At 42.5% G+C, this 26,749-nt stretch overlaps 1 protein-coding gene across 2 annotated transcripts in view; it reads right to left on the minus strand.

Annotated features, from left to right (window-relative positions):
* Positions 1–8,161: 8,161 nt before the first annotated feature.
* The window catches only part of gripap1 (GRIP1 associated protein 1), a 42,084-nt gene continuing 23,496 nt past the window's right edge, over positions 8,162–26,749 (minus strand). For both annotated transcript variants that reach the window (XM_042224471.1, XM_042224472.1), the window contains 8 exons: positions 25,514–25,609; positions 23,138–23,194; positions 22,715–22,814; positions 18,965–19,095; positions 16,027–16,143; positions 15,504–15,597; positions 12,190–12,362; positions 8,162–8,960 (listed from right to left, as the gene is read on the minus strand). In XM_042224471.1, coding sequence (XP_042080405.1) covers positions 8,880–8,960; positions 12,190–12,362; positions 15,504–15,597; positions 16,027–16,143; positions 18,965–19,095; positions 22,715–22,814; positions 23,138–23,194; positions 25,514–25,609 — 849 coding nt within the window. In that variant the 3' untranslated portion in view covers positions 8,162–8,879. The remainder of the gene's footprint in view (positions 8,961–12,189; positions 12,363–15,503; positions 15,598–16,026; positions 16,144–18,964; positions 19,096–22,714; positions 22,815–23,137; positions 23,195–25,513; positions 25,610–26,749) is intronic.

Here is a 26,749-nt window from a genome sequence, read left to right on the forward strand (position 1 = left end):
GATATTGTTAAGCAATGCATGTGCCATTAAAACTGTAAAGTGAAACCAAAACTGCAGTTTTGAGCACGTCTGAGGTTGCTTCCTATTCCGCCCTCTGAAGGTGCCGCTTGGCAGAGACCAAAACCTGAGCTAAAACTTACTACAAAGAATTTTCCAACACATTCAACTTTTCCCTTTGAAGGTAACCAAACACACTCACAAAGGTTCATCTCGGTTAAAAAGTCCAAATAAAGGAAATGTCAGAGAATCCCAAACGTATCTGAACTTCATGCTCAGGGGTAGAATGGATGAAATTTCATGGAAATCCACTTAGAGTTTGTTCAGGTATTGGTTTGGAGGCTTAAAGGAGACCGGACAACAAATCAAAGAGAAACAAAGTGAATAGAAGATAAATTACATGAAGAAAGAAAGAAGTGAGGAAAGTGGAGAGCGGTGGTGTAATCAGACCTCAGGCTGTTTCCTCTCAATTACAGCCTCCCACACAGCTCACAGTGAGTCTATATAAAGACATGTACATCTCTGATACTGCATGTGTGTGCGTGTGTGTGTGTGTGTGTGTGTGTGTGTGTGTGTGTGTGTGTGTGTGTGTGTGTCTTTGCCGCGTGCCTACAGCTTCATCGTGGTCTGAAGCTAAAAACAAACGCAGCGGCTTTCATTACACACGCTAAGAGTCCAATCAATACTCAGAGGCCTCTGAGGCCACAGTGCACTCTGAGTGTGTGTGTGTGTGTGTGTGTGTGTGTAGTTAAGTCCGTTTAACGCAGCAAGTCTGAAGCTGATGTGAGTTCAGGTTGTTGTTGTTTGTCCTGCACTGCTTATTAAAGATGGATGTGGCCATGGCAGTGAGGCCACAGACGTGATGACTGAGGGGTGCACGCCGATGTCTTAACTTGCCAATCACAAGGTAGCCCCGCCTTAAAGCTGCGTTTGTCATCCTTCTGGATACTAATGTGGACGTTTATTCACAAAACAAACATCGTGTTGCTTTCAGCAGAATTTAAAGCTTGTTACAGAGACCATGAACTCATCAGAAAAGTCTTTAGTGAAATCAAACATCAAGCAAGCAGTAAGGTCGTTTTCCTGCTGAGTTCAATCTGATTTCTATACAACCACAGAAATCGCCCCCTGCTGGCCATAAGAAAGAATGAAGAAGAATCATGTGTTAAACAAGACGTCATAGTTTAGTCCCGCCCACTAACAGGTGCCATGATGAAGAAATAATACGCGTCATTCACTGTCGGTGGTCTTTATTTACGCCTGATCGGTGTATTTGTGTTGCTCCGCGTCTGAGTTTTCCCGTCAGGGTGGTGTAGTGGAAGACCACAGTGCCTTCGGACTTCACAACTATGGACTCTCCCACTGTCCACTTTTTCAGTAACTTTCCGCTCCGATGCTCCTGCACACCTCTGAGGTGAATCACAGAACACACAGGTGTAAAGATGCAGCTGGAAGCTGTCCGAACATCTCTGAGAAGATGACTTTGAATCTGAAATCAGCAGATTAGCAGATTATGGTTCAGTTCATTCATGGTTTATTTGCTTGAATTTGCCAATGATGCCTTCAATGTCCTCCACTGTGATGCAGCTAGCGTCTACTGTGGAGGACTACTGCGTGTGTGCAGCTGATGCATTTACTTCTTTCCTCCTTATCTCTGATGATGACCTTAGTTTCATTTTCTTTTCCTTTCTCTCATATTTGACTTTATTGCTCTCCCTCGTGATGCTGATTTTCTGCTGATGCATTCATCAGCATGCAGTTCCTTCTTACGTCATGTTTGCAGTCTGTTGGTTGTGTCTGTGTTTCCTCGCATGACCATATGGTGATGTGTTCACAGACTTGTTGGTCTCTTGGCTGTGTGCTGTGGTGATGCGTTTACTGTTCATCCTCATGATGTCCACTGACTATTTTTGGTGCATCATTTACCAACATCCTGTGATGCATTTAAGACTCTCTGTTGTGGAGACGGATTCTGTATCTCGTGGACACACACACACACACACACACACACACAGTCTATATTTAGCAGTCTGCTGCAGGAGAAAACTCGTGAATTTTTTAAACTCTGTAAACCGACTTCCTCCTCCCTCTCCGTGTAACTGTCGCACCCTCATTCAGATATGAGGGGATCTCCACGGCAAGCCCCTGGTTTCCCGGGGCAAAAAGAGAGTCCAGTTACATAATCACCCCGACCTCACACACGTCTCTGCATCTGGATTTGTGAGGACGTTCCCCGACACCCTCAAACCAAAAGGAAACACGACAGCTTGTCTTTTCACCTGAGGAGCTTCAGCCTGTCCGCTTCCATCTCATCAAGTCTTCAGTCTGACTACTTATCAAACATCCACTAATAAGTTGATCCCACAGTCTGCAAATCTTTGTTCTGTGGCATTGTTATGAATGAACGTCTGACTTTGGAAATGCCGGTGTGGACGACGTTTTACTCAGGAAACAGCAGTGATCTGAAAAAATGAAGCCAGTGCTCGAAAAACTGAAGTTCCCCAAATGGCCACTTGAGGCTGGCATCAATAGCTGAAATGTTCAACTTTAGAGCAGAATTAAAAGGTTTGCAGTCTGCTACAAGAATAGCTTTTGGTCTTCATAATTAATATTACTTTTCATAATAAAAGTGCAGTCATAACTGACCTGTGTGTCCGGAAAGAAAAAGGTCTTTGTGTCACAGCTGGGAGTAAAGACAAGCCCAGCCTGGACAAACGGGAAGCTTGAGTAAGGAGGCCGGTTTGTTGTGAAATCTCCACCAAATCCAGAATTAAACTAAATCCATCTCCTGGTGACCCGTTGGGGAAAATGGTTTGAATTAAGTAAGCATCTAAGTAAGACGTCTGTGTGAGTAATAATTAAGTGCATTATTAGAGGCGTGGCCACTTTCCATTAGGTCTCACCTCTGCTCTTCAGCTTTGTGTGTGGTCAGTTCGACAAATGTCTCTTCCACACTTGGTGAATGAAGTTCTAGTATTTTAGTACTAAAATATTACCACTAATCAGCAGGTATCTGTATCTGAGTCTGTGAGACTTCCACCTTGCTAACCAAGATGAAACCCTCCATGTTACACTCTTAAATATGGTCTCTTCTGTCTCCAACTCCAAACACTCAAATTGAGGCTTCAAACTTTATGATGTCACAGTGGCTACATCCAACTTTTGTGTAACGCATGAGCATGTCGAGGTTAAACGGTAGATTAACCCTGGCAGGGCACCTGGTTCATGTCTGTGAAGCGGTCTGCATGACTCCCACTCGCACTTTTACTCTGCATGGGGTCTTTTATTTTGAAATCTGAGCACATTCTTTATTCTGTTCCTCTGTCGGACTTCATGCCCTTGTCATCCGCTCTGTGCAGCCCTTCAATAAAAAATAAACCCAGCACTATATTTTTTTTCAGTGAGTAGCTGGGCACGGTTGGCGCTTGGTGCTGTGACACATCTGATGAGATTGAGACCGTAACGTTGACGTGTATTTCTAAAGTGAACCTCAAAGAAAGAAAAGAGAAATAAGAAGAGTGAGTTTGCACTTTTTACCCAGATACTCAAGTCCTCAAATCTCTACAATGGAGACGGAGAGTGTAAAGTTCATGTAACCCATAGCAACAAAACAGACAGTTTATAGGACCCTTTAAGGTTCTTTGAGCATCTTTATGAACAGAAATGAGTGAATTTAATGCAAACGATCACCAGAAGATAACCTTCCTCTCCTCATCTCTTTGCTACTGTTTCACCTCCTCATCTTATCTCCTCCCCTCTTCTCTGTCATCTTCATCTCATCTCTTCTTTCACTTCCTGCCCTCTAGGCCTCAGGTCGTTTCATCCTTTTTCTCTCCTCCACTCATCTCCTCCCGTCATTTCTATTTTTTATTCCGTCCTCTCTTCTTTCATTTCCCAGTGTCTCCTGCCTTTTTTGCAGTTTGTCCTTCTTTTGAAAAACATTTAGTTACAGTGATAATTACTGCGAGGAAGAGTTTAGGAAACGTTACTAATAATGAGGCAGTGATTCACAAGATTAGGGAGCAAAGCATCAATAACACTGTTGGATCCAAATATAGGCCTAAATTTGACAACTGAACAAAATCAGAATATGATTAATATGTGAGAAAAGAAGGAAGCCAGAGTATCGGAGAGAACCCGTGAAAACTCAGAACCTTCTTGCTGTGAGGCAACAAAACCACAGCGTCACCGTGCTGCCTCTATAAGGTTAGAAATTCATGAAAATTTGAAGATTAAAGTCACAAAGTTAGTAGAAAACAAGTGTTTCTTATTGAAAAACTGCAGGTTCAGATCAGTGTCATCAAAAAATGAATAGTTAAAAAGTTTGAGAGTAAAGTTGGTGACGAATCAGAGAAATACAGCTCTCGGGCTGTCGGCCTCCCTCTGAGGTTTCCTTTTAATTAAAACTCATCACTTTCTCCCCTTCAATTAACCCACAGCCTGGCCAATCAGGCGCTATCTCGTTAAGGTGGACCCCGTCTGCGGTGAGCGGTCACCTCTTTAATCCGCCTCTCTCTGTGGGACAGGAAGCGCCCGAGAGCTAATTAGTGCTGAGCCAGGCGGCATCTCCCTGCAAAGAGCCGCGAAGCTCGACCTCCATCTCCAAACTTTACTGGGAACACAAAGAGTTGGATTCTGAAAAAAAGGAAACAGCGAGGATTGTGGGATGGCAGAGAGGGCGGAGTCTGCCCTCCTGTACGTTTGTCTGAAGAGTGAAACTTCCGAAGAAACCGAACTTCATTCAACTTTTAGAAGATTTTTAGGAGCTGATCCTCAAACACGTGGTGCCAGAACTCAGACTCCTTCCTAATCCAGGACTTAGACAGAGCCCCAAATCATTTCAAAATAATAATTCTTCAGTTATTTTGATCAGGACTGTCCAGCTAAAGAAGAAAAACTAACACTTCAACTTCATGCCGTGCCACTGATTAAACTAGCAGAAATGTTTAAGAACTAAAAGTCTGAAAAACACCTGTGTGTGATTTCCTACAGCATCCTTCAAAGCCCGACTGCTCCCTTTCTCCTCTTCACTCCTCTGTTTCTTATTTTTCTGTCCATTTATCTTAATTTCAGGGCCTCCCAAACTGGTCAGACACTGCTGCTAAATTATGGGAGACTCCGAAATTAGGATTTTATTCAACATGATGATTCATATTATTCATAACAAGTGTCGGGCACTTTATACTTTAAAAATATATGGATTTCATTGAATTTAAAAATTAATTCAAAAGGCAAACAGATAAAATATAAAGTCTGGGGTAACAGAGGAGACAGGGTTGTACTGGGGGTGATGATCATGGTAAACGAACCAGTCTTTCGTCACACACACGCACACACACTCCGATGTATATCAGGGGCGAATTGAGATTCAGCATCTTGCACAAGGATACTTTGACACATGCACAGGAGGACGAGATCCGTCCACTCCCTTCTGATTGAAGTTTGGTAAACGACCTGGTCGACCACCTGAGCCGCCCGATGTCTGTGAGACAGATGCCAATCCAGCACAGTCACAGCGAGCTGCAGCCAACAACCAACCTTTGTCTCACAGACGGGCAAAAACAACTGAGAAACAGACGGCTGCAGGCAACCAGATCATCCTCCACAGATTAACCTACAATATTTTACAATGTTTACTGTTTGCAACATCTCACTTTTAGGTGGTAACAGCTGGTGACCCCTTGATGACCCCACAGAGAGTTTTTGTGCTGTTGTACAGTCTTTAAACTTCAGTCTGGTAGGACTTCTCAACACTGGATGAATTTAATAATATTAGAAAGGTTTAGTCTGGACTGATTGTTGGAACAAAGCTGAAACTAAAGAGAAATACGCCTTTGGTTTCTTTTTGAGCTGCTTTATCAAATGCCACCACTGAGCCCTGTTAGAAATGGGGCGCGCCTGATAAGATCCGCTTTCATATTCATTGGCAGGCAAAGTCGTAACTGAAACTAAAATCTGATAAAATGTCCAGGCCTAATCGGCACCACCATTCGTCCTGCATATTTGACGGCATGAAGGAGAATTCTGCGTTCAGATCGCCAAAATCAAGCTTTGATTTAAAGGCAGTAAAATGTTGGAAAAATTGAGCCGAAAAAACCCGAACACGTGATCATCATGTTCAGACAGTTTTTTTTTTAAATCACATTTCATCATAGTTACAATAATTAGCGTCATGATCATTATCGGCTTCATAAATAGAGCAGTTGATTTTTCATACAGTTAGAAGTCATATCGCAGCGTTTATGTACAGATTTAAACATTACAAACAAAAAGCTCCAGCCGAGTCCCTGTCCAGCACATAGACCAATCCCAGTGGATCAGTTAGTGCCATCTTTGAAGCAAAAGTGGAAAAAGATCTGATTGTGGTGCAGCTCAACTGCTAAGTGATCATTTTGGGGAAATTTTCAGTTGCTTAACGTTTGGTTTAAACACCCTTGAGCTTAAGATTTGAAAATCCTTAAAGCTGCACCAGAAACAGCTCGAGTTTTCCTCCCACATGTTGACATTTTAAACTCCTAACATCAGACGGTGCTGGATATGTGCTGCAGTGTACCCAAAAAAAACCAAAAACCAAAAAAAAGCAGTGATATACAGGCAGTTATAACATAAAACACAAAATCTGTTACAAGCATAATGTCCAGGATATAATCACAGCCCAGTTAGATGGAGCTAGCCTGGGGCAGAGTATAATCCAGGGCGTAGTCAGGGCCCATGATCCAGAGTCCAGAAGAAACAAAAGCAAAGCAAAAGGGAAGTGTCTGTCACTTCCTGTCAGATTTCACGAAACAGAAATAAATGCAACGATACAGTCAAAGTCAGTGAACATTATAGAGCAGGAAATAGACCCACCCTGCAGAAAAGCAAAAAAAACCCTGAAAACTGTCTTTGTTGTGTGCCATTTGGTGACTCCGGTAAAGAGGGAAGTATTCACAAACTGATAATAGTGCAAGAAATGTTAGAGCTCTTTTCATCCAGGATATAGACACAGACCACACCAAGGCAGTCATTTAGCTTTTGTTGAACCATTGTGGATCCCAGGCTGCGTCACGCTAATTAAAGCTGTGCAGACTTTTCCTTGTCCAGCTATTACTGATTGCTGTTTGTCATCAATGATGTTTTTAAACCAGGTTTTATCCAAAGTAACCTGACTAAAACAAAGGGAAACATAATCACAAAATCTGGTGTTTTAATATTTTAGCGTTTCAGTTTTTATTTCTCGGAGATGTTATTTTGAATAAAAGCCATCGAAACACAGAAACACGGTCACACTAGGTTCGACAAAAGAAACTGTGTCTGAAAATCCAGCTAATAGTCTAAGCCTGGATCCCTTTGCCATCCCTGATGAATTTTAATGACTGTTCTGGTGGCAGGCGCTGAAACACACGGGAGACCATTTTGCATCCTAAAGTGTATAAAAAGCAATAAATAAAGGCTGGAACCTGTGACGCCTAAGACATTTCACACTGTGAACTCCTGGACGTAGCCACAGCCCAACACAGACAGATAAAGCAACTCTTAATTAATCTAAGGACACAATCAGTTAACGTGTGACACCAGCTGACAGATTAACAGGAAGTTTAACGTGAACATTTGTAGGTAGTCTTTAAGGTACAGGCATTTATTTTTTCTGGTGGTTATGTTAAATCTGTTAAAGCAAACAAGCTTTCCTATGGAATGAAGTTCTTTTAGAAAAACACTTAATAAGAAGTGTTTTTGTTTTTTTTAGTGTCATCACAGTTTCACTATAACGTGTAAAACTTGAGTTTCACCAAAGAAAAGGTGATTAAAGCTGCAACAGCTGGTGGATTATCGCTCATTCTCTGGTTGAAACTGCTTAAAAAGTAAGTATTTTATTTTGAAAGCTCAGTTGCTGACAAACAGCTAGCCTCGTACTACTTTCCTGGCCTAGTTTCTGTGGTGTCTTTGACGTCATTCACCTCAGAGTCTACGGTCTGCTCTGGAGGTCTGTTGGTGGTTAGATGGTCGTAGCCACTGATATAAAAGTCAGAAGTGAACACATCTGGACGAGAGTTTGAACGACATAGAGGACACCACAACAGAGACCTGACCACCATGCAGGCAGGAAAGACAAGGCAGTGGCGAACTGAACTTTCAGAATAAATCGCAAATCAACTGCTCTTTTTGTTAAGATTTGGGGGGGGGGGGGGGGGGGGGGCGGCTACTCAGGTGTCATGAGGACCTCATAAAAATCGTACATTTGGTTCCCTAAGAAGATCAAAAAGGTCAGCTGACAGCATAGACATAGCCCACATACTCAGTAATGTGCGATTCGTTAGCAGACGGGACATAATCAGATCACAACAGAGTTACTGCATACAGGAACCAATGTCAGTCGTTTAGGATAAGCGTCCTTCAGGATATAGCCAGGCCCTGACAGACAGACAGAGTGTTAAGACATAAAGTAGAAACCAGTGAAAGCAAAGATTTACAGACAACAGAAAGCACGAGTCTGTTATAATGTGACCACTGCAGGTCGTAGCCAGGACTCAGAGCAAACTGAGCAGTGCGCTCTAATGACAGTACATTCAACATAGACGTACATGAGTTGAGGCCAGCTTTTAATATCCTCAGTGTTTCCATTCAGTGTCTTCTTCTACGCCTTTAAAAAGTACTGCTTCCTCCAGGCTGAAAAGCATGACATGGACATTATTTCAGCATTTAGTCGCAACCCAGGCTGAAATGGTGAAAACATAACAGCTTCAGGCAGTAGTCAGAGCCTACAGCAGGTCTTAGCGCAGAGATGGGGTAAGGAAGAAAACTTGGTTCCAGGTGTTAGCCTGAGTCTGGCTGACACCTTCCAGCTGAGGTGAATGGTAGTGGTGAGATGGAAGTGACTGCATGGATTAATCCAGGTGATAGCCTCATCCTGACCCAGCAGCACTGCTACCGGGACTGCTCTCTTTACTGAGACGAACTAATTCCTGGGACAACAGCTCCAGGTCCTGCAGAAAACAGAAAGAAAATGTTTATATATCAACAGCTTTACAGCCCATCTCTGAAACAGCAGCACCCGTTTTTGGATAAAATCTCACTCTGAACATGAAGACCAGGAGATACAATCTAATCTTTTATCATTTAATTCATCTGCAGCTAAAAGAAAATAACAGCAGAGCCCAGACTATAGTCTGTATCACAAAAGTGAATTATTACAAACCTATAAGCTACAAATTTGTGAACTCAGTAATTGAAATGATTTCAAGCAAGTGCCTCAAGTAAAACATCATTTTGTAATTTACAACATCTGTTACTAACAGCTGCAGTACGCTCAGTGTGAAAAACACAAGTACTTAATAAGACACATTTCATGGAAAAAGGTTGTTCCATGATTAAAGCCACTGATCTGTGCTTGAAGGCTCTGAAAACTGAATTTTCTCTCAGCTGATTGATCAGATATGTAGCCATTTTATTTTGAATGGGATGTGGCTGGACTGGTAAGCAGAAAACGATTTTTCAAAATAAAATGTTGACAAATGGGACATTTAAAGTCAATTCTTTGAATTTCTCCCCCTAAACCAGAGGTTCCCAAACTTTTTTTTCGCTAGGCCCCTCTTTGTTTTACAAGAAAAATGTCCCCCCCCCCAAGAAAAAAGCAAAACACGTCCTCCAACCACACACGCCCATATTTTGCTGCACTGCGGTTTATTCACACCTCAAACATTTACTAAACAATTAAGCAAATACAAGTAATCTGCAGGTAGAACGAAAATAATCTACTAACTCTTTTACGCTGCGTCCGCACCTACACGGGTATTTTTGAAAACGCAGCTGTTTCGTCCACGTAAACGGCGTTTTGAATCACCGAAAACGGAGATTTTTTAAAACTCCTTTTTTGCGTTTACGTGTGGACGAGGAATACAGAGTTGGTCACGCAGCGTCAAAGGTATGTGCCTTTTTTCACGTCACGCTGTGCACATGTTATGAGATGAGAGGAATTGCAGAATGGCAGATAGAGACAAAATACTGTTAATCTGACTATCATCAGTTTTACAGCTTACATATACACATGCAGTTACTGTCCCTCCATTTACAAAGGCTGAGGCGTCACGGTGTGATTACTTTACGTGTAGTTGTTTTTTTCCTGTGTAATCATGTTCAACATTACTATCAAATCAAAAAATGTCTCTCTGTGCAAAATGGGTTTAAAAACATAAACAGCTGTGGGATCCTGTTTGTCTGTGATTTGGACAGGGGGAACAGATCGTGGCAGGATCAGCCTGATGTTATTTGTGTCCTGCTGTAACTTTACTGTATAAAGAGCAAACATCTCCAACATGTCAGGAGCAGTTAGTCATTACAAGAAGTGTTTGTGAACTAAAAGTCAAGAATGTGGGATCCTGTTTGTCCGTGATTTGGAGAGCCCAGCGCTGCTCCCGATGAAGGGAAAACCAATTCTGCAGGGAGACCTACCTCGGCACTTGTGCAGGTGAAACCAAAGGGAAGATGCTTCACCAGGTTTTCTAGTCTTTGGCTTAGAATGAAGTTTATTTGGAAACATATTCAGCGATGCTTCATCTCCTGCTTTGCGTTCGTGTGGAGCCCCGTCAAAAACCTGTCCATGATGCTAGCAGTGTCCAAGCGTTTTTTTTTTCCCTTTTCATGCCGCGCCCCCCTTGCAATGGCTCTGCGCCCCCCCCCAGGGGGCGGGCCCCACACTTTGGGAAGCTCTGCCCTAAACCAACTCGCTCTCTTAAAAACTGATCTTAGATGCAGCAGACTTGTGGGGGGTTGGGCTTCACCTGGCCGAATTTTTCGATTACTTTTTGAAGTCGTCCTTGGCTGTGCATCTTTCTCCTGTTTGTGCTCTCGTTTCTAATCCAACACGCAACATCTGCTTCCTCCGTTTTTGTCGGAACTGTAAGCTGGCAAACAGCTGGCAGATAGATTACTGCCACCTTGTGGTGGTAGTGGTACACTACATGCACAAGACAGATCGGACAGATGTCCGTAAAAACGTAAATAATTTTTATATTTTATGACAAATTTGTTTTTGCATAAGGTTAAGCTTTGTAAGCTTTTTTATTTTTATTCAAAAACCATGAACATCCCCATTTATGGCTGATTTAGACTTCTGAGCGAATCTTTGTACAACTTCACCTTCGCCGTGTGTGTGTGTGTGTGTGTGTGTGTGTGTGTGTGTGTGTGTGTGTGTGAGCCACGATAGAAAAAAATAATATGTCAGGACTTTTCCCCCCATTTTTTCTTGCAGTGTGTTTTTTGTTTCTTTTTCAAAGTCAAACGTGTTTGTCCCTGAAGTGTTTCCACATCTTTGGACTTTACCTCACGCCTGATACTTTCAACGATCTCCCTCTAGGAAGATCTGACACTTGAAAGAGCGATGATTATTCCTTATGCTGAGACAATGATTGATATTCTCTCAGTGATTCATTCAAACCTGCGGTGAAATGCTATATGAGAAAAAAGCATAGGAGGAATCAATGTTACGGAACAGGCCAATCACAGCAGTTGCGTTGACGTGGCGTGCTGTCACATTTTCATCAAAGCGCCCGTATGCACAGCACAGATTGCTACACTTGCTGTTACTGCGTGTGTGTAATTGTTTGTGTGAGATAAAAGCGAGTGGTAGACCATGGACATTCGCTGTTTTGGCGATGACCTCGCACTGGGGCAAAGTGGTTTGGATGAGAACCATCAACTCCAAGTCTGAGCTGATGGTTCTTAGCTGGAAAAGGGTGGAGTGACCACATAAAGAAACCCACAAGGCTGATGGTCTCCGTGTGTGTACATTACCTTAATGAAACTGTACATACATTGTTTACGTGTTTCATCTTCAGTCTTTTATTAAGTGTTTATTGATGTTTCTATCAGATTTCTTTCAGCTGTATTAATTAATCATTCTCAGTAATGAGATCAGTGAAGGTTTCCTGGACAAAGATGAATGCAGCAAACTGATGGATTAGCAGATTAAAAATTAATAATAAGACCTGTGGAAACACTTCAATCAGTCTCAGCCAATCTGAAAAAACATTGTTTAGCCACCTGTGAAACTTCCAGGCTGTACTTTCTGCTGTTATTGGTCTAAACAGTCAAGTCGGTGAAGATGAAAATCATCACCCTGTGTGTGTTTGAATCGGTAATTTAAAGGATATTTTATAGAACTAAACCCTCACCCCGTGGAAACTGTCCATGTAGCATGTTGGTGTGGACCGTTACCTTCTGCAGGTGCATGTTCTTGGTGAGCTGCTCCTCCAACATGTGCTGCAGCTTCTTGTTCATCTCCCTCAGATTCTCGTCTCCTGGTTTCACCAGCTCTCTTAGGACCGAACCCAGACCTCCCCGGTCTCCCTGAGAGCCTCCGTGACCTCCGACCGTGCTCCCCGACACATCTGAGCAAAAAAGCAAAGACGCGAGATTCAACAGAGATTCGTTTTAAAAGAAACATGCTGGTCAAACGGCCCGAAGAAAACACCAGAAGCAGTCACAACAGGGAAATAAGGAGATAAGAACAAGGAGATGAAGAGGAGGGTGAGGAGTGGAAACAGGAGGTTTGTTTGTTTTGGTGTTTTCCTTTATTTCTAACCAAACGTTGCACACAAAGCTTCGGGAAGGAACATTACTGAAATTATAAGATTCGTGACCTTGAAACCCTGAAACATCACTCTAGATTCCTCTCAGAGCGGTCAGGTTTCTGAAACACTAAAAACTGTCCTATTTTTCTGCTTCAACAAAATGATCAGTTAATTTACACAAAGATTCCTAATAAAAAGCCAGAGAGCCCAAGAATCCATCGTAGGACACACGAACAAGAGCCTGCTCGATAACGGGGATCTGCTCATTGGGGTCTTTGCGTGCAGGAACACAGAGGTGAAGCTCGCCACCAATCATGGAAACAGACATTAAAAACTGACTCTAACAGTAAGAAAACACAGTGTGGCTAACATTAGCAGTGCTAATAGTACCAGCAGGCTCACCTGCTTAGTTACACACTGCTTGAATAGTTACGTCTGTATTTACTCGAGCACAGCAGACACACAGCCATTTATGTTCTACATCAAAAATCTTCCCACGCTGCTAGTTTGCAACACAGATCATGGACGTTATCTACGAGGGCTGTGGTGCAAGACACACTCTGGGTAGTTACAGGTGGCTTTGAACATTTCGTTTTTGGTAGCCGAGTCAGCTAACCCCGTCATCAATCATCGGCAGCTCATCTATTCGGTTTGTTTCCTATCATCACAATAAATCGTTTATACGGTTTACTGGGGTGACTCTGTCATCCCTCCAAAGCCTGTTTCACCCAGATTCTGACGATCACAATATCAGTGAGTCATCATCTCGCCAGGAGCTGCCGAGAAGCCCTCAAGCAAGGCACCGCCCACTCAGCTGCTCCTCGTATCATGCTGGAAACTCTGCAGCTGGTTAAACGGACTGCAGCGCGCTCAGTCAGCTTTTCAAGACAAGTTTTAAACAAATGTAAATGAACACTGAATGTAAAGCATATAACTGTGTGTGCGAGTGCTTTTCTAACGAGTGCAGTTTGAAATATTCACACACACACAGACAGTCCAGCCTTTAGAGAAGCAGCTCCGCTCTCAGTTTTACTGCCCATTAGATTTACCATCATTACTGCGTTAATGGGAGTGGAATGGAGAGACAGAGGAGGGCTGAAGCAGTCAAACATGAAATTGAAAACAGCAGGAGAGAAAGGACAGCGTGAGGCAGCGGGACGAGGGGGGGAGGGATGGAGGAAAGGTAACTATTTATACAGCACATTTCCCACAGAGTCGTTCAAAGAGTTTTACACTGAGGGGAGCGAGAGGATTAACATGAGAAGCTGCTTTTTGTTTACTTCTGTTTAAAATCCAAACCTGCCACGTTTCAGTCCATCTGCAGTTCACACTCAGACTGCACGAGTGTTCAGATTGTTCTATTTTACGGCTTTAATTTGATTTTTTTACCACAGAAATCAAAGCCACAAAAATAAGGCACACGATATCTATCATATTCTTCTGCAGCAGCGACCAACTTTCTAATTCATTCTAAAGAGCCACATTTATTACAACACAAGCTGAAATCAGTCGTTTGAAGTGGACCTCTGCACCTCTTACACCTGTGCGGTGAACACTGGTGCTCCTCAGGTGAGTCAAAATCTGGCAAATGGTCCAGGTGTGACCAAACAAAGTGTTTGTGAGGCCAGGAATGATGACCTTGAACATAACTTCAGCCAGACGAGGAGGACGATACTTGATTGAAAAATAAGTCTGCTGATAGCTGCACAAGTTATTAAAAACACTTCACACACGGCAGCGTCACCTTTTGAAGACGGACGAGCGGATAAATATAGCAGCGGTGAAACATCAGAGACGTACAAATGTATTTACAGAGACGTGGGAAAGTGAAAATCACTCAGACCAACGAGTTTCTCCGTCCTGACATCCGTCCAGCACGAACTTCTCTCCGTCGTGTTGCAGTGGAAACGGCTCGGCACGAGCGGCACATGAAAGTGTTAAGCACGCCTGTTTTTTCCACCGCTTGTTCCTGTTTTCTCCAAACACAAAGAGTCCATGTAAACCTGAGCGCAGGTAAGTGAAGCGGCAGATTAAAGTGGTTCTAATTAAGTGTCACCGTCAGATAAACGACGTGCTGAGCTGGCTAACTTTCTGCTGACTGACGCACTTTAAGTACCTCAGAGTTTGGATTAGCACTTTGCACCAGCGACTCTTCTCTCAGTTTTACCACTGAGACGAGGATTATTTCAAAGACATATTAAATAACCGTTTTGTACCTCGGTCTGTTAAATGTTCCAAAACACTAAAAATGAAGATAATCAGCATTTTAAAGAAAATCTTTTTCTTTGAACTACATCACACTCCTACCTGGTGCTTACTTTACAGATCATAAAGCAGAAAAAGAGCCCGGAGTCGTTTAGCAATGGTGATGTCATAAAGTTTGTGAGGACAGCATTTCCAGCTCCGGTGTTTACAAAACTGTAGCAGCAAACTGAGTATCGATAGATATCATATCCATTTCCAGCTCCATGTTTTTAGTCTTAGGCTCAACTAAAGTAGCTTTTCGTGACTCACAGTTAAAGATGAGATGACCATGTTAACGCTCAGCTCTCAGTGACAATATACAGACCCAAAATCACCACACCTCACACCTGTGAGCATCGAGCCCGGCTCCACAGAAGAAAAAAGCTGAAATGTAGCTAGCTAGGTCAGGAGCTAACTATTATTAATAATGCTGAGTCACAGAGTGGATGTCCACAGCAGTCCTGACATGACATTCATGGCTGTTTCCCATGAATTGGGACTCGACACCACATCTCCACTTTCTGACCACTCCTGCCTGCACACACGTTCATGACGCCAACAGCCGTCTTTGACATGTTTTTGCCTTTTTTGCTAAAAGAAATGTTCCTGGTCATCACAGTCTGTGGTTGAAACAAAAACTGAATCACAGATGCTCCATAACTAACTACAGTTAAGTTCCAGATGTTTCTGTGAGGAGATGAAATGATTTCTCACCTCTGCGGCTGTCCATCACGTACGTCTCTATGATGGCGCTCTTTCTGCAGATGTCTTCAGCCATCGATGAACAGCTCACCTCCAGATGTTTCACCTGAAACAGACAAAAAACACAATTAGTATTCACTGATGTCACAATGTGTTTATGTAACAACAAACTAAGTCCTTTCTTTAGCATCATTAAACCTGAAACAACTTATTAATATTTAAGTGATTAATAAAGTTCTGCTGAATTATCCACTGGCCTCACAGTGCTACTATACAAGCTACCTAAATATTAAACAGACATTAATAATGCATCTAAAAATACAAACCTGCATCTAAAAACAGGACAGACGTTTTACTGTTGAGTCGAATAACAAAGAGAAGCATTAAAGCCTCTAAAAGGCACAAGTGAGGCGTTAAATCAGGACTTGGAGAATGTTCTGCTTTCTCTGTTAGTTTTCCACTCCTGTGTCATGTGCTTAGGACTTCAGGAACAGGACTTATAGTTTGCTTTCCGGTTTAGCCAAAGACTCCTCACCTTCTCCTCCAGCATCCATTTCTCCTGCTGAACCTCAGCGAGCCGCTGGAACAGCTCTCCGACCTCATCATCGGATAATTCGGCGGGGCGCTGAGACTGAGGGCTGCCTCCTCCGGACTGACAGACACACACAGAGGCTTCAGTTAATGTGAAAGCTCTGCTGCCTTGCTTTATAGCACTTCAGAGCTCATTCAAACCCAGAAGCTCATTATGCAACCAAGAGGGAACTCGTCACATTATTGGACACGTCACAGGGAAGAGTCCTAAAGAATCGGATGAGGTTGAGGCTGCCTTATCGTTAACAGTTTATTTGTAAAGAAAAAGTACTGAAGCTGTGTGTGATGTACTGCACATGTGTGGAACGCCAGGATGGAAATAACAACACTTTTATAACCACTCTTTTAAGTTGGGTTAAACACACTGGCCAGGATCATCAGGAAAACAGACACAATAATGTTTGGTAATAGACTCGTCGCTGTAACTGCTTTTTCTGTGTTTAATCAAACTCAAAAGCTGATCATTCGCTGTATCTCAGAGGTTACAGTGTCTGATGTGCAGCTTCCTGCTGGTACAGTCAGGTGCTAATGGCAGGACAGTGAAGCCAAACTACAGACGTCTTAAAAAAAAAAAATTATGGTGCCACATGAGGAGACTCAAATGCAACTGTGAGAGTGTCGTATTTCCACCTGAGAAAAGGTTTCTAAGACAGAACTTCTCCTCTTCCATTATGGAGGCATGTGAGCTATTTGATAAGAGAGCTTATTAGCAGATTTACACGTTGGTCAATCAATAAAGTTGTTCCTCTTCTCTTAAGTGTTGCGGGAGTTCCTGCATTGTGAATCGTTTCATCCTCTCTATGCATCTTGGAAGCAGGTGAAGTTGTGCCAGAAGCTTTTGCTGCCTTTCACAGGCTTGCTAACATGAACATTACCTCAGTTGTGTGTGAGAGGATCAAACTGCTGCCACAGTCTGTTCTGCTTTTACACTTCGGTACAGCAGCTGCTGTCACAGTTTGGGTTCAAGATAATAAGCAGACTTTGTAGTCTCGCGTGTTAAACTCTGCTGAGCCGAACTTTAAAGTCGGATGGAAACAAGCGAAAAAAGTCATCATCATCAGCCCACTGAGATCTATATGTCTGAATGCACACAAAAGCATTCAGTTTGTAGTTTCTCATTAAAATTTAAAGTGTGGACCAAAACGGGACCTTTGAAGCACGCTGAGGCTTTAATCATCACAGAGGTGTCTGATGGGAAACGTTGCAGCAGCAGGACATCATCAAACCCTCTTTTCTCTCATGTGATGCTGTTGCTAATAACAACCGCATCACCACAGTAAACTGAAGTGATGGAGGACTCTGCAGTGTCATGTTTTGACAGAAACACTCATCGACATACAGAGAGTCTGTCAGCTCTATTTACAGTGTTTCTATCAATAGAAACACACACACACACACACACACACACACAGATAAATATGGCACCAGGAACTTTAAAGATAAATCAGTTGTAAAACGTAATAAAAGAACAAAAGAGAGGATGACGGGATGTTACAGTTAAATCTGTCTTTCAATACAACCTGGAGGTCAGAGGTCGTGATTCGACCTGACACAGAGCTAAGAGGTCAGGAGCAGAAGCTTGTTTAGCTTTCACTGAATACAGTAAAAACACGAATTAATCCACTTTTAACATGACAGTTTTTATCTGTCGAGGTTTCAAACTGTGACTTTTGCTTACATTTAGTTTTAACACAGCTTTAATAAATACCACGGTTTACATTTTAATGTGATGAAAGCACACAGCCGGTCAGGGCTATTCTCCATTATTCTGCCAAATTAATTTTCTGCTTCACTTTCCTAAAGCCTGAAGTATTCAAACAAAAAGGCAAAAGTTATCAGAAGGTTCTGAGAGCAGCTCCATAAAAACCTGTTTAAAATCCTACTCTTGGGCATATTCACACAGCTTCCAGCATGGCTGAAATTTTACATCACATTAACTGAACTTTGAGTTGAACCTGGGTCTTTGCAGGAAATGGTCCAGAGGTGAACAAGAAGATGGCCTTGAATGTGAACATATTTTAATCACACATTTTACTCAGTTTATTATTGTAGAAGGTTAAAAAAAACCCTCAGATGTTAACCTTTTATAGCTGTTGCTATGAAAACAATGTGTCCTTCCAACAGCATTAGTTTGTAGCTGCAGACACAAAGTAGCACTTCAATTAAACCTTCATCTGAAATTGAGATTTCTTCAACTTGCCTGAGGTTTTGTGTAAGCACTCAATGTGTGCTCCAGTAGCTGAACAGCAGAGAAGTCGTATCCAGTAAAGCCTTTAATGATGCGTAAATCTGTCACAAAGTAACACCAGCAAACTGCAGCTGCAGCATTAAAAGGCCCATCAGAAAATTTTCCTTTCACCGTTTCCTCAATCAGTCGATCTGTGATCTCGCTCACGGCTGAATCCAGAGCCGGCCGGAATCTCCACATCCTGAAGACGATCCAGCTGCTGTTGCTGGTCATGTATGAAGTACTGATGGAACGTTTTCAGCATTTTCAGGCGTTCAGCCAGAACGCCACTCTGGCTTAAGCAGCTGCTGACTCCAGGCTGACAGGACATATTCTCAGATGTTCATGTTTGTGTTTGGATTTTGAGATTCATGATGTTGATCACATTTCAGCCATGAACCACCATCAGTACAATGAAAAATAAATAAATAATAACGTGAGATATTGAACCAGACGAGGTCCAAACACCAGTCAACAGAGAGAACAGATGAGTGCATGGCAGCCATTCAAACGCACCATGATCAGGCAAACTGAAAAACACTGCCTTCTCTGTAAGTTGGAGCTGAGTGTGCTGGCTGGGATAATGTCCACACCAAAGCCTGAAGTGTCACAGACATCAAGCTCTGTGTTTAAGGTGACGAGGAGCTCCACCCACCTTATTCTGATTGGTCGACTGAGACTCCTTCATCATGTCTTTGTAGGAGAAGGAGGACACGGAGGACGAGTCTCCGGTCTGCTGAGTTCGACTGGGACTGTTGATCTCTGACAGAACTAGCTCCTCCAAACCTGAAAGAACAACAATTTCACTCTAAGCATCAGGACATATTCACCTCTTTAAAGCTGCAGTCCACCCCAGACAAACTCTAAATCCCCCAGCTGTTTGACAAAGACTTTTACTTCAACCACCTTTTAATACGTAGCCTTTTACTTTGAGTCTGTTCAGTCCTGTGAGAAATTAAGAACGCTCCATGTTTCAGTAGCTCGTAGAAACACTTTTAGCAGCATCTATATGACTTCATCAGTCTCTCACATCACTGGGGAAGAATTTTGGCCCACTCAACCTTGCTTCAGTTCATTGAGGTTTGTGGGCGTTCATGTACGCACAACTGTCTTAAGGTCCTGACAGAGCATTATAATCCGGCTGAGGTCTGGACATGGACTGAAGCACTGCAACATCTTGATTCTTTTCTTCTTCAGTGTGCTTAAAGCAGGACACTGTTCAAAGCACAGCAGTAACATAAGGTCTATTTATGGCAATAAATGATCCCTTTAAGCAGTGGATTGGTGAATATACCTTTTAAGAGGGCATACGTTCTTTGAAAGCAGAAAGCCGTCTCTTTAGGATTGCAAACATCCCTTAAAGGCTGTAAGTTGTCTATTAAAACCTACACTGCCCCTTTAAGACTGTTGTTTAAAGTGGCAAGTTGCCGTTTATGGCAGAAAACTGTCTTTAAAAACACCGAAGTGTTTCTGTAAGATACTGGACCACCATGTTAAGCATGTGGACAGTCCATTTAAAGACCAAGACTATTCCTTTTAGTATATGAACATCATTTTAAAGCCTCCTGTTCATATAAGACCTATTTATGGCAATAAAGGCTGTTATTGCTTTCAGAAAGCAAACTGCCCTGTTAAGCTGCTGGCCTGTCAAACAATCTTTTAAAAAAATGTGGACATCCTTTTAAAGCAGCAAGCCGTTTCTGTAGGAATGCAAACAGCCCTTTAAGGCAGTAAGCTGCCCATTTAAATGTGGGCTGTTCCTGTAAGAGTATGATTGTTGCTTTGAGGTAGTAAGCTGTCTGTTTACGGCAGTGAAACTGTGTTTTTAAAGCAGCAAGTTGTCCAAGTAAGACAGCAGTGAGAGAACTGTCCCTTTAAAGGACAAAGTCACTCCTTTAAGGATGTCCTTTTAAGGCAACTGGCCGACCCTTCAGGCTGTCCCTTTATTGTCCAAGGCAATGAACTGTCTCTATAAGACATCCCACTTTACCATTAAGGCCGTGGACTGTCACTTTTAAAGCAGCACGCTGTCCTGTTAAAACGACAAACTGCCCCTTTAAGGCTCTGGGACGTCCCTATAAGGCAGGTACTGGGAGAGATGGATAAGTAGCTACTTTAAAATGTCTGATTCTCAGGTTTGTGCAGAAGAGGCTTTTAAACATTCAGCACTGCTCATAGATTATACATGAAGCTCAGAACTACCCTGCACCAACTGAGAGTGAGTGTGTGTGTGTGTGTGTGTGTGTGTTGTTTTGTTTTTGTTGTGTGTGTGTGTGTGTGTGTGTGTGTGTGTGTGTGTGTGTGTGTGTGTGTGTGTGTGTGTGTGTGTGACAACAGAGAGTCTGCTAAATAAGCACCAGAGAATAAGAGAATATGCAATAAAAGAATAATATTTAAATAATATTAAGTGGAAAAAGTTAAAACTTTCAAAATTCCATTTGATGCAGGTGTGGGCAAGAAGTGTTTTGGTTGTGTGTGTATTTGCTTGTGTTTTGCCAGCAGACGCCAGTGTGTCCAGCTCAGCTCTGGGAACCAGAGCGCTCCATTAAATATTAAGCAGGAGGTTCCGGACTGAGCCAGAACCTCCTGACGCAGGGCTAGCATGCCGCTATTATCGGACTGGTCACGTTACAATCACATCTTGGCCTCTCTCACACACACACACACACCACACACAACACACACAACACACACAACACACACACACACACACACACACACACACACACACACACACACACACACACACACACACAAAAAAAAAACTGCTGTCTCTCCTTCCTGGAGTATTTAAATGGGAGCACCATCCTGTTCGGGGATTTACGTCCTCTACCTCTAAGTTTCAGAGTCCCGTCAGGTTCAGCTTTATGGAGCTCTAAGTGTGCAGCAATCGATAACCTGCAGAAACATGCAGTGCTAATGTCTACAGATTACTCGAGAGAGGAACAGAGTTTCCCATCCAGAGCACATCACACCAGGTGTTTTACAGGACATGAAACTGGTTTTAAAATGCCCAGCTCTTCCAGGATAAGTGGGTCGCCTGCTTTAGACACCGACTGATTGCCATCCAGGGCTCCAGCCTCCAGCACAGATGCTGATGATCATGGATGAACTTGTGCTGCATGAGCACAAGGCTCTTGGCTCATTGGTTGGAGGCATGATTGTGACAAGTGTATCATCGAGCAAAAGCTTGGACCGCTGTTACTGAAACGACACCTAATAACTGTGACATGACTTCAGGTATGGTGTCAACATGTTTCATGCTTCTCATATACCCTGTGTTTGTGAATGTTTCGTCAGCAGCAGACGTCAGCATAATCTTGTACATTGTGTCCTGAGGCATCTCTGTGATGACTTTTCGTTTTTTTACTGGAACGTTTTTAACAATTACAGGCATAAATCAGGACAAACCTACGTAGACTCATTTTTAAAAAGCTATTATTAGAATTTATCAAATCGTCATCAAAAACCTTATTTACACCAAGGGGGCAGTTTTTTCCTTTCAAAACATCCTGAGCCTGGAGGCATACAATAATGTTAAAGTCTCCATGTAATGTACATGTGTTACTCCACAGAAGACTCACCTTTTAAAACTACGGGCTGCTTACTTAACATCTGTTCTGTAAAAAGGGGCGATTCTGAGCATAATGTGCACGTGAAAGAGAATTGGTAACGATAGACAGCAGTGCTATGAACAAAAAAAAATGTACGCACATATCAAGCTCCATAGTTTCCTTTTAAAGTGTACTACAAGGCAGCACAGGAGCACAGTGGTTAGCACGGTCAGCGAGATGCTCCTGGACTCAAATCCACAGCCACCTTCGGTCTTTCTGTGTGGAGCTTGCACTCTCTCCCTTGCATGGTTGCAAGTGGACTGGCTCTTGTACAGCACATTTATACTAGGCACAAAGCTTTATACAACATGTCTCATTCACCCATTCACACACACATTCATATATCATTTTTCTATATCCAAGGCCTTTCTATTTAACTTCCACACTCCAACAAATGCATCAGGAGCAACTCAGCAACTACAGTATCTTTGGCACGCAGATCAGAGCAGCCATGGAGAGAACCACCAACCTTACGATTAACAGATGACCTGTTCTACTTCCTGAGCCACAGCCTCCCCGTCACACTGTTTAAGCCAGTTTTCCTCTAATTGGTTGCCCTGCTAACAGTACCTACCAGAGCAAATAGGTGGGGCTTCTTTCTGGTTTTGTAAATCCTGATGGGAAAATTGACCATTTCACCGAATGAGAGGAAACAGATTAAAGGTTTTCAGACTCTGAAGCTGATGTTGCGTCAGTGGGACTGAAGAATGAACAGACAATACCAGCATTTAACTAAACGTAGGGGCATGCAGACATGAGGACAGCATCACAGTTCGGGGTGTGTACAGTACCTGTCCTGGTTTTGCTGTTGGTCAGAATCTCCTGGAGCCTCTCCTGCAGTTTGTCTGCTCGCTTCCTCTCCAGCTGCAGCTGCCGCTTCAAATCCTTCAGCTACACACACACACACACACACACACACACACACAGACACAGACACAGACACACACAGACAGACAGACACGCACACACAGACACAGACACACACAGACACACACACACACACACACAGACACACACACACACAGGGTCTATTTTCTAATTATTATTTTCCATGCACCACTGCTCTCAAATTACTCTGCTAAATATTTTTCCTTTCTCATTGCTAATCAGATTCTCGTCTTGCAGTATCGGTTCATCAGTCTGCGTCTGTCACTCACACAGTCCATCCGTCTCTTTGTCTCTGGCAGCATCAGTCAGATAAACAGTAAACTTACCGCTGCGCTTCCCTTCTTCTCAAGAATCCTCTGACCGTCCACAGTGTCCTTTATCTCCTAAACAAAGAAAGCAGGTCAGAGACATCACTGTCAGTTACTCTGATCGTTCTAGTTCATTTCCAAAGTAAAAACGCCAGAAACATTTGCTGAACTGAGAATTTACTGCTTCTGTTTGTCAGACATTATATTTTCTGACTTTTTCAGGGCATTTTATACTATTAAAAAAAGTGCACAATACCAAACATGAACACCTGGGTCCATACTGTAAACGTGCCAGATCTAGCTTAAAATGAACATTTTCATCTGCAGTCACGAGTCACGATTGATGAAATTATTAAACACGAAAAAAACCCAAACCAGCAAAAACACAGACAGCAGCCAGAACCATGTCAAAATGAAAGCAAGCCATACTGAGCCTGTAGCTGATTTTAAATCTGATCAGCAAATTATTTTGGTTCCTTAACATTTTGGCCCACAAATTCTGTGCTGTGATCTGCAGAGCATCGTGCAAACACCAAGCTAAACAGACGCTCGCACCTCCACACAGCATAAAGGGAGGGTGACGCTAAAGGCAGACACTAAAACACATAAGCTGGGTGAATAAACAAAGAGAAGAGTAAACAGATTTTGGTGCTTTTTAAACAGGTCCACAGTTCCTGGGTTCAAAGTGACACATTTGTAAAGGTTAAAAACCTCGGCCTCAAAGGGACCGTCTCCTTTTATCTCTAGCGTGGGCCGCTGCATCAACCATGTAAAGACCTTTCAGAGGACCTGCTCAAAGCTTTGCTGCAGTGCTGCAGACCACTTCAGCTCTGCTGGGAGAAATCCTAGTAAAGGTGATCGGCTTTTTCCATTAGGACTCCTAAACTGTGGAACCGTCTGCCCCTTCACACCAAAATACTCTTTTAAATCTCGTCTTTAAATTTTCTCTTTTAAAAGGCTTTTGTGAATCTTTGGTGTGTGGCCATGTTTTCGATCCCGTTGTGTCTCCTCATTATTGTTTCTTTTTATCATGTTCTTTGCTTTGTTCTTGTAGAAGTGTTTCACTCTTTATCATCCAAGTATCATACAGTGATAGACTTGTTTTAGAATTCTGAATTTTCTCTCTAGCTCAAAAAAGATGAGCAGCAGCGCTAACGTTAAGCGTACCTACTCAAGTCTAGGCAGAACGGATTTTTCTGCCCGTGTTCAGACAGCAGTGCGTTGTGAATGCTTTGTGATCCCTGAAAAGCTCACCTTGGAATTTTGTCTGTAGCACAAAGGTTACCGGAGTTACCATGATTTAACGAGCATTCGAATGGCTAGAAATAAATAAATAAATGTATTTGTGTATCATTAACTTCTTATTGTAAAATTCTTTGTCATTTATTAAGAAGTGTATAGAGCGCGTAAGAAGGGGAAGGGCGGGGCAGAGACTCATGATTGACAGCTCCTGTGTAGGGGTGGGTGTTGATAATCGATTTATTGATTAAAATCGATTCTAGCTTGGATAACGTGATATCGATTCATTAAAATCCTGACTCGATTTTTAAATATACTGTAACTTTGCTCTGCTTCACCTCAGCAGCATCAGGTCATGTTCATGTGTTGATTAATGGTTTTCCTTCGTTTTTGATCGACTGCAGAATATTTGTATAAAATCTCAGGCCAGGAAAATCTCCTTCATGTTTTTCTGTTTCATCCTCAGCTACTTTGACACAAAGGCCTCTGCTGTGATGTTCACACCGTTGATAAAGTCTCACAAGTGTCAGCTTTCTTTTTATAAATATAAAAATATGGAAATGTACTGATGCGTGATCAGAATTATAATATTTCTGTCTGTCTGAGGCAAAATTTCCCCGATTCAAATCTAATTGAATGGGCCGTTTAGAACCACCACTTCATCTAACCCCACTAACTGCATGTCTTTGGACTGCGAGAGGAAGCTGGAGAACCCAAAGGGACCAGTGCTAATCACCATCCCACCGTGCTACCTGCTTCTGACAAATTAAAAAACAAATTAATCAATTTAAATTTACGAGTATTAATTTCTGTTATGTTTGTTTTTTTAACAAATACATAAACAGGTATTTGTGTCTGTTTATGTCCATCTTGTACATACAGTGTATGGTCTCAGCCCGCTGGTTCATACTGTAAACATCAACCTTTATTTACAAAAAAAACGAAAAATCACAAATGTATTTCCATATTTATAAAGCTCATAAAAGCTGCTCTCTGTTCTATCATTATAAACAGTAGGAAAAGGACTATTTACAGCGGCGTATTAAACCACATTTGGTCTCGTAGACAGAACCGTGTGAGTGGGTCTGAATTAAAGTTTGCAGTCTTTGGACACTGGAGGAACGAGATATATCAGCTCTGACACAAAGCTATTACCTGTTTGAGTTTCCCGATGGTGTCCCCGTGCTCCTCCCTCTGCTTCTCCACCTCCACCAGCTGCTGCTTCAGTTTCTCCATCTCTGACTGCTTCTCCTGCAGGACACAAAGCGACACATCAGGATTTCGTTCAGCAGCTCAAACATCTGGAGGAGAAATGCGGCGAAAAACATTTAAACGAGCTACATTTGCACCTCCAGCGATGCCCCCATGCTCTTAATCCATCTGACACAGAGATTAATTTGAAAAAGGAAACTGCTTTTAATTCTCTTCTAATCTTCTGCCGCTAATTAATTTGACTAAAATCTACATTAAAAACATCTGCAGGCTGTAGCCGCTCACCTGACAGAGGGAGGGGGAAATGTCATTCTGGAGGAAAACAAGAGTCTGTTAATTCCCTGTAACGTCTTACGCCTCTGTCAACAGCTCACCACGTGGTGGGAGAGAAGCTCTGAGACTTTACTGAGATGTACGACATTATTTATTTAAAAAAAAAAAAAAATCACAAATAATAAAAACTCTAAACTGCAGATTTTAAACTCATTTTGTAAGAAAACTTGTTTATTCTTTGCTTTCTTACAGGATGCTACTGTAAATAAAAATGTGCCATTGATGACCTGCCAGCTGTTCCCTCTTCATTGCAGCACACAGATGTTTTAGACATAAGGGCACTGACACGGTTTTTCATACTCGATTTAATCGCATTAGTTATTTTGGAAGATTGGAAACGGTTTCTCAAATACACAAATTTACAAGAAGTACAGCATGTGGACAAAAACCCTGAGCCACCTACACATTACACCTGCAGGAGCTGCTCGACCACAGAGACCCTTGGCATGAAGCTCCCGGTGCAAAGCTTTTGTGCTGATGTTAAAGCCAGAGGAGGCTTGGAGCTCTGCAGCTACTGAGTCAGCAGAGCGCTGGAGACTCTTCATCATTTTGGTTGATGGCTCCCCTTGGTAGCTTTCTGTGGTCGGCCACTTTTGAAATAACACCACTGACAGCTGATCGTGGAACATCTGGGACTGAAGAAACTTCACAAACTGTTTTGCAACAGTGGCATCCTGTTACGGTACCACTCCTAACTTCAGCAGGATCTTAAGAGTGACTCATTCTTTTACAAAAGAAAGCAGACTTCATGGCTAAGTGTTTGATTTTACACATCTGTAGCAATGGGAATTAAAACACCTGAATTCCAGGATTAAGTGTTGTGGAATAAGAGATAAGACTTGCATT

Source organism: Haplochromis burtoni, unplaced genomic scaffold (genome assembly GCF_018398535.1).
Source record: "Haplochromis burtoni strain Fernald_Lab_line unplaced genomic scaffold, NCSU_Asbu1 Contig_138, whole genome shotgun sequence".
NCBI lineage: Eukaryota > Metazoa > Chordata > Actinopteri > Cichliformes > Cichlidae > Haplochromis > Haplochromis burtoni.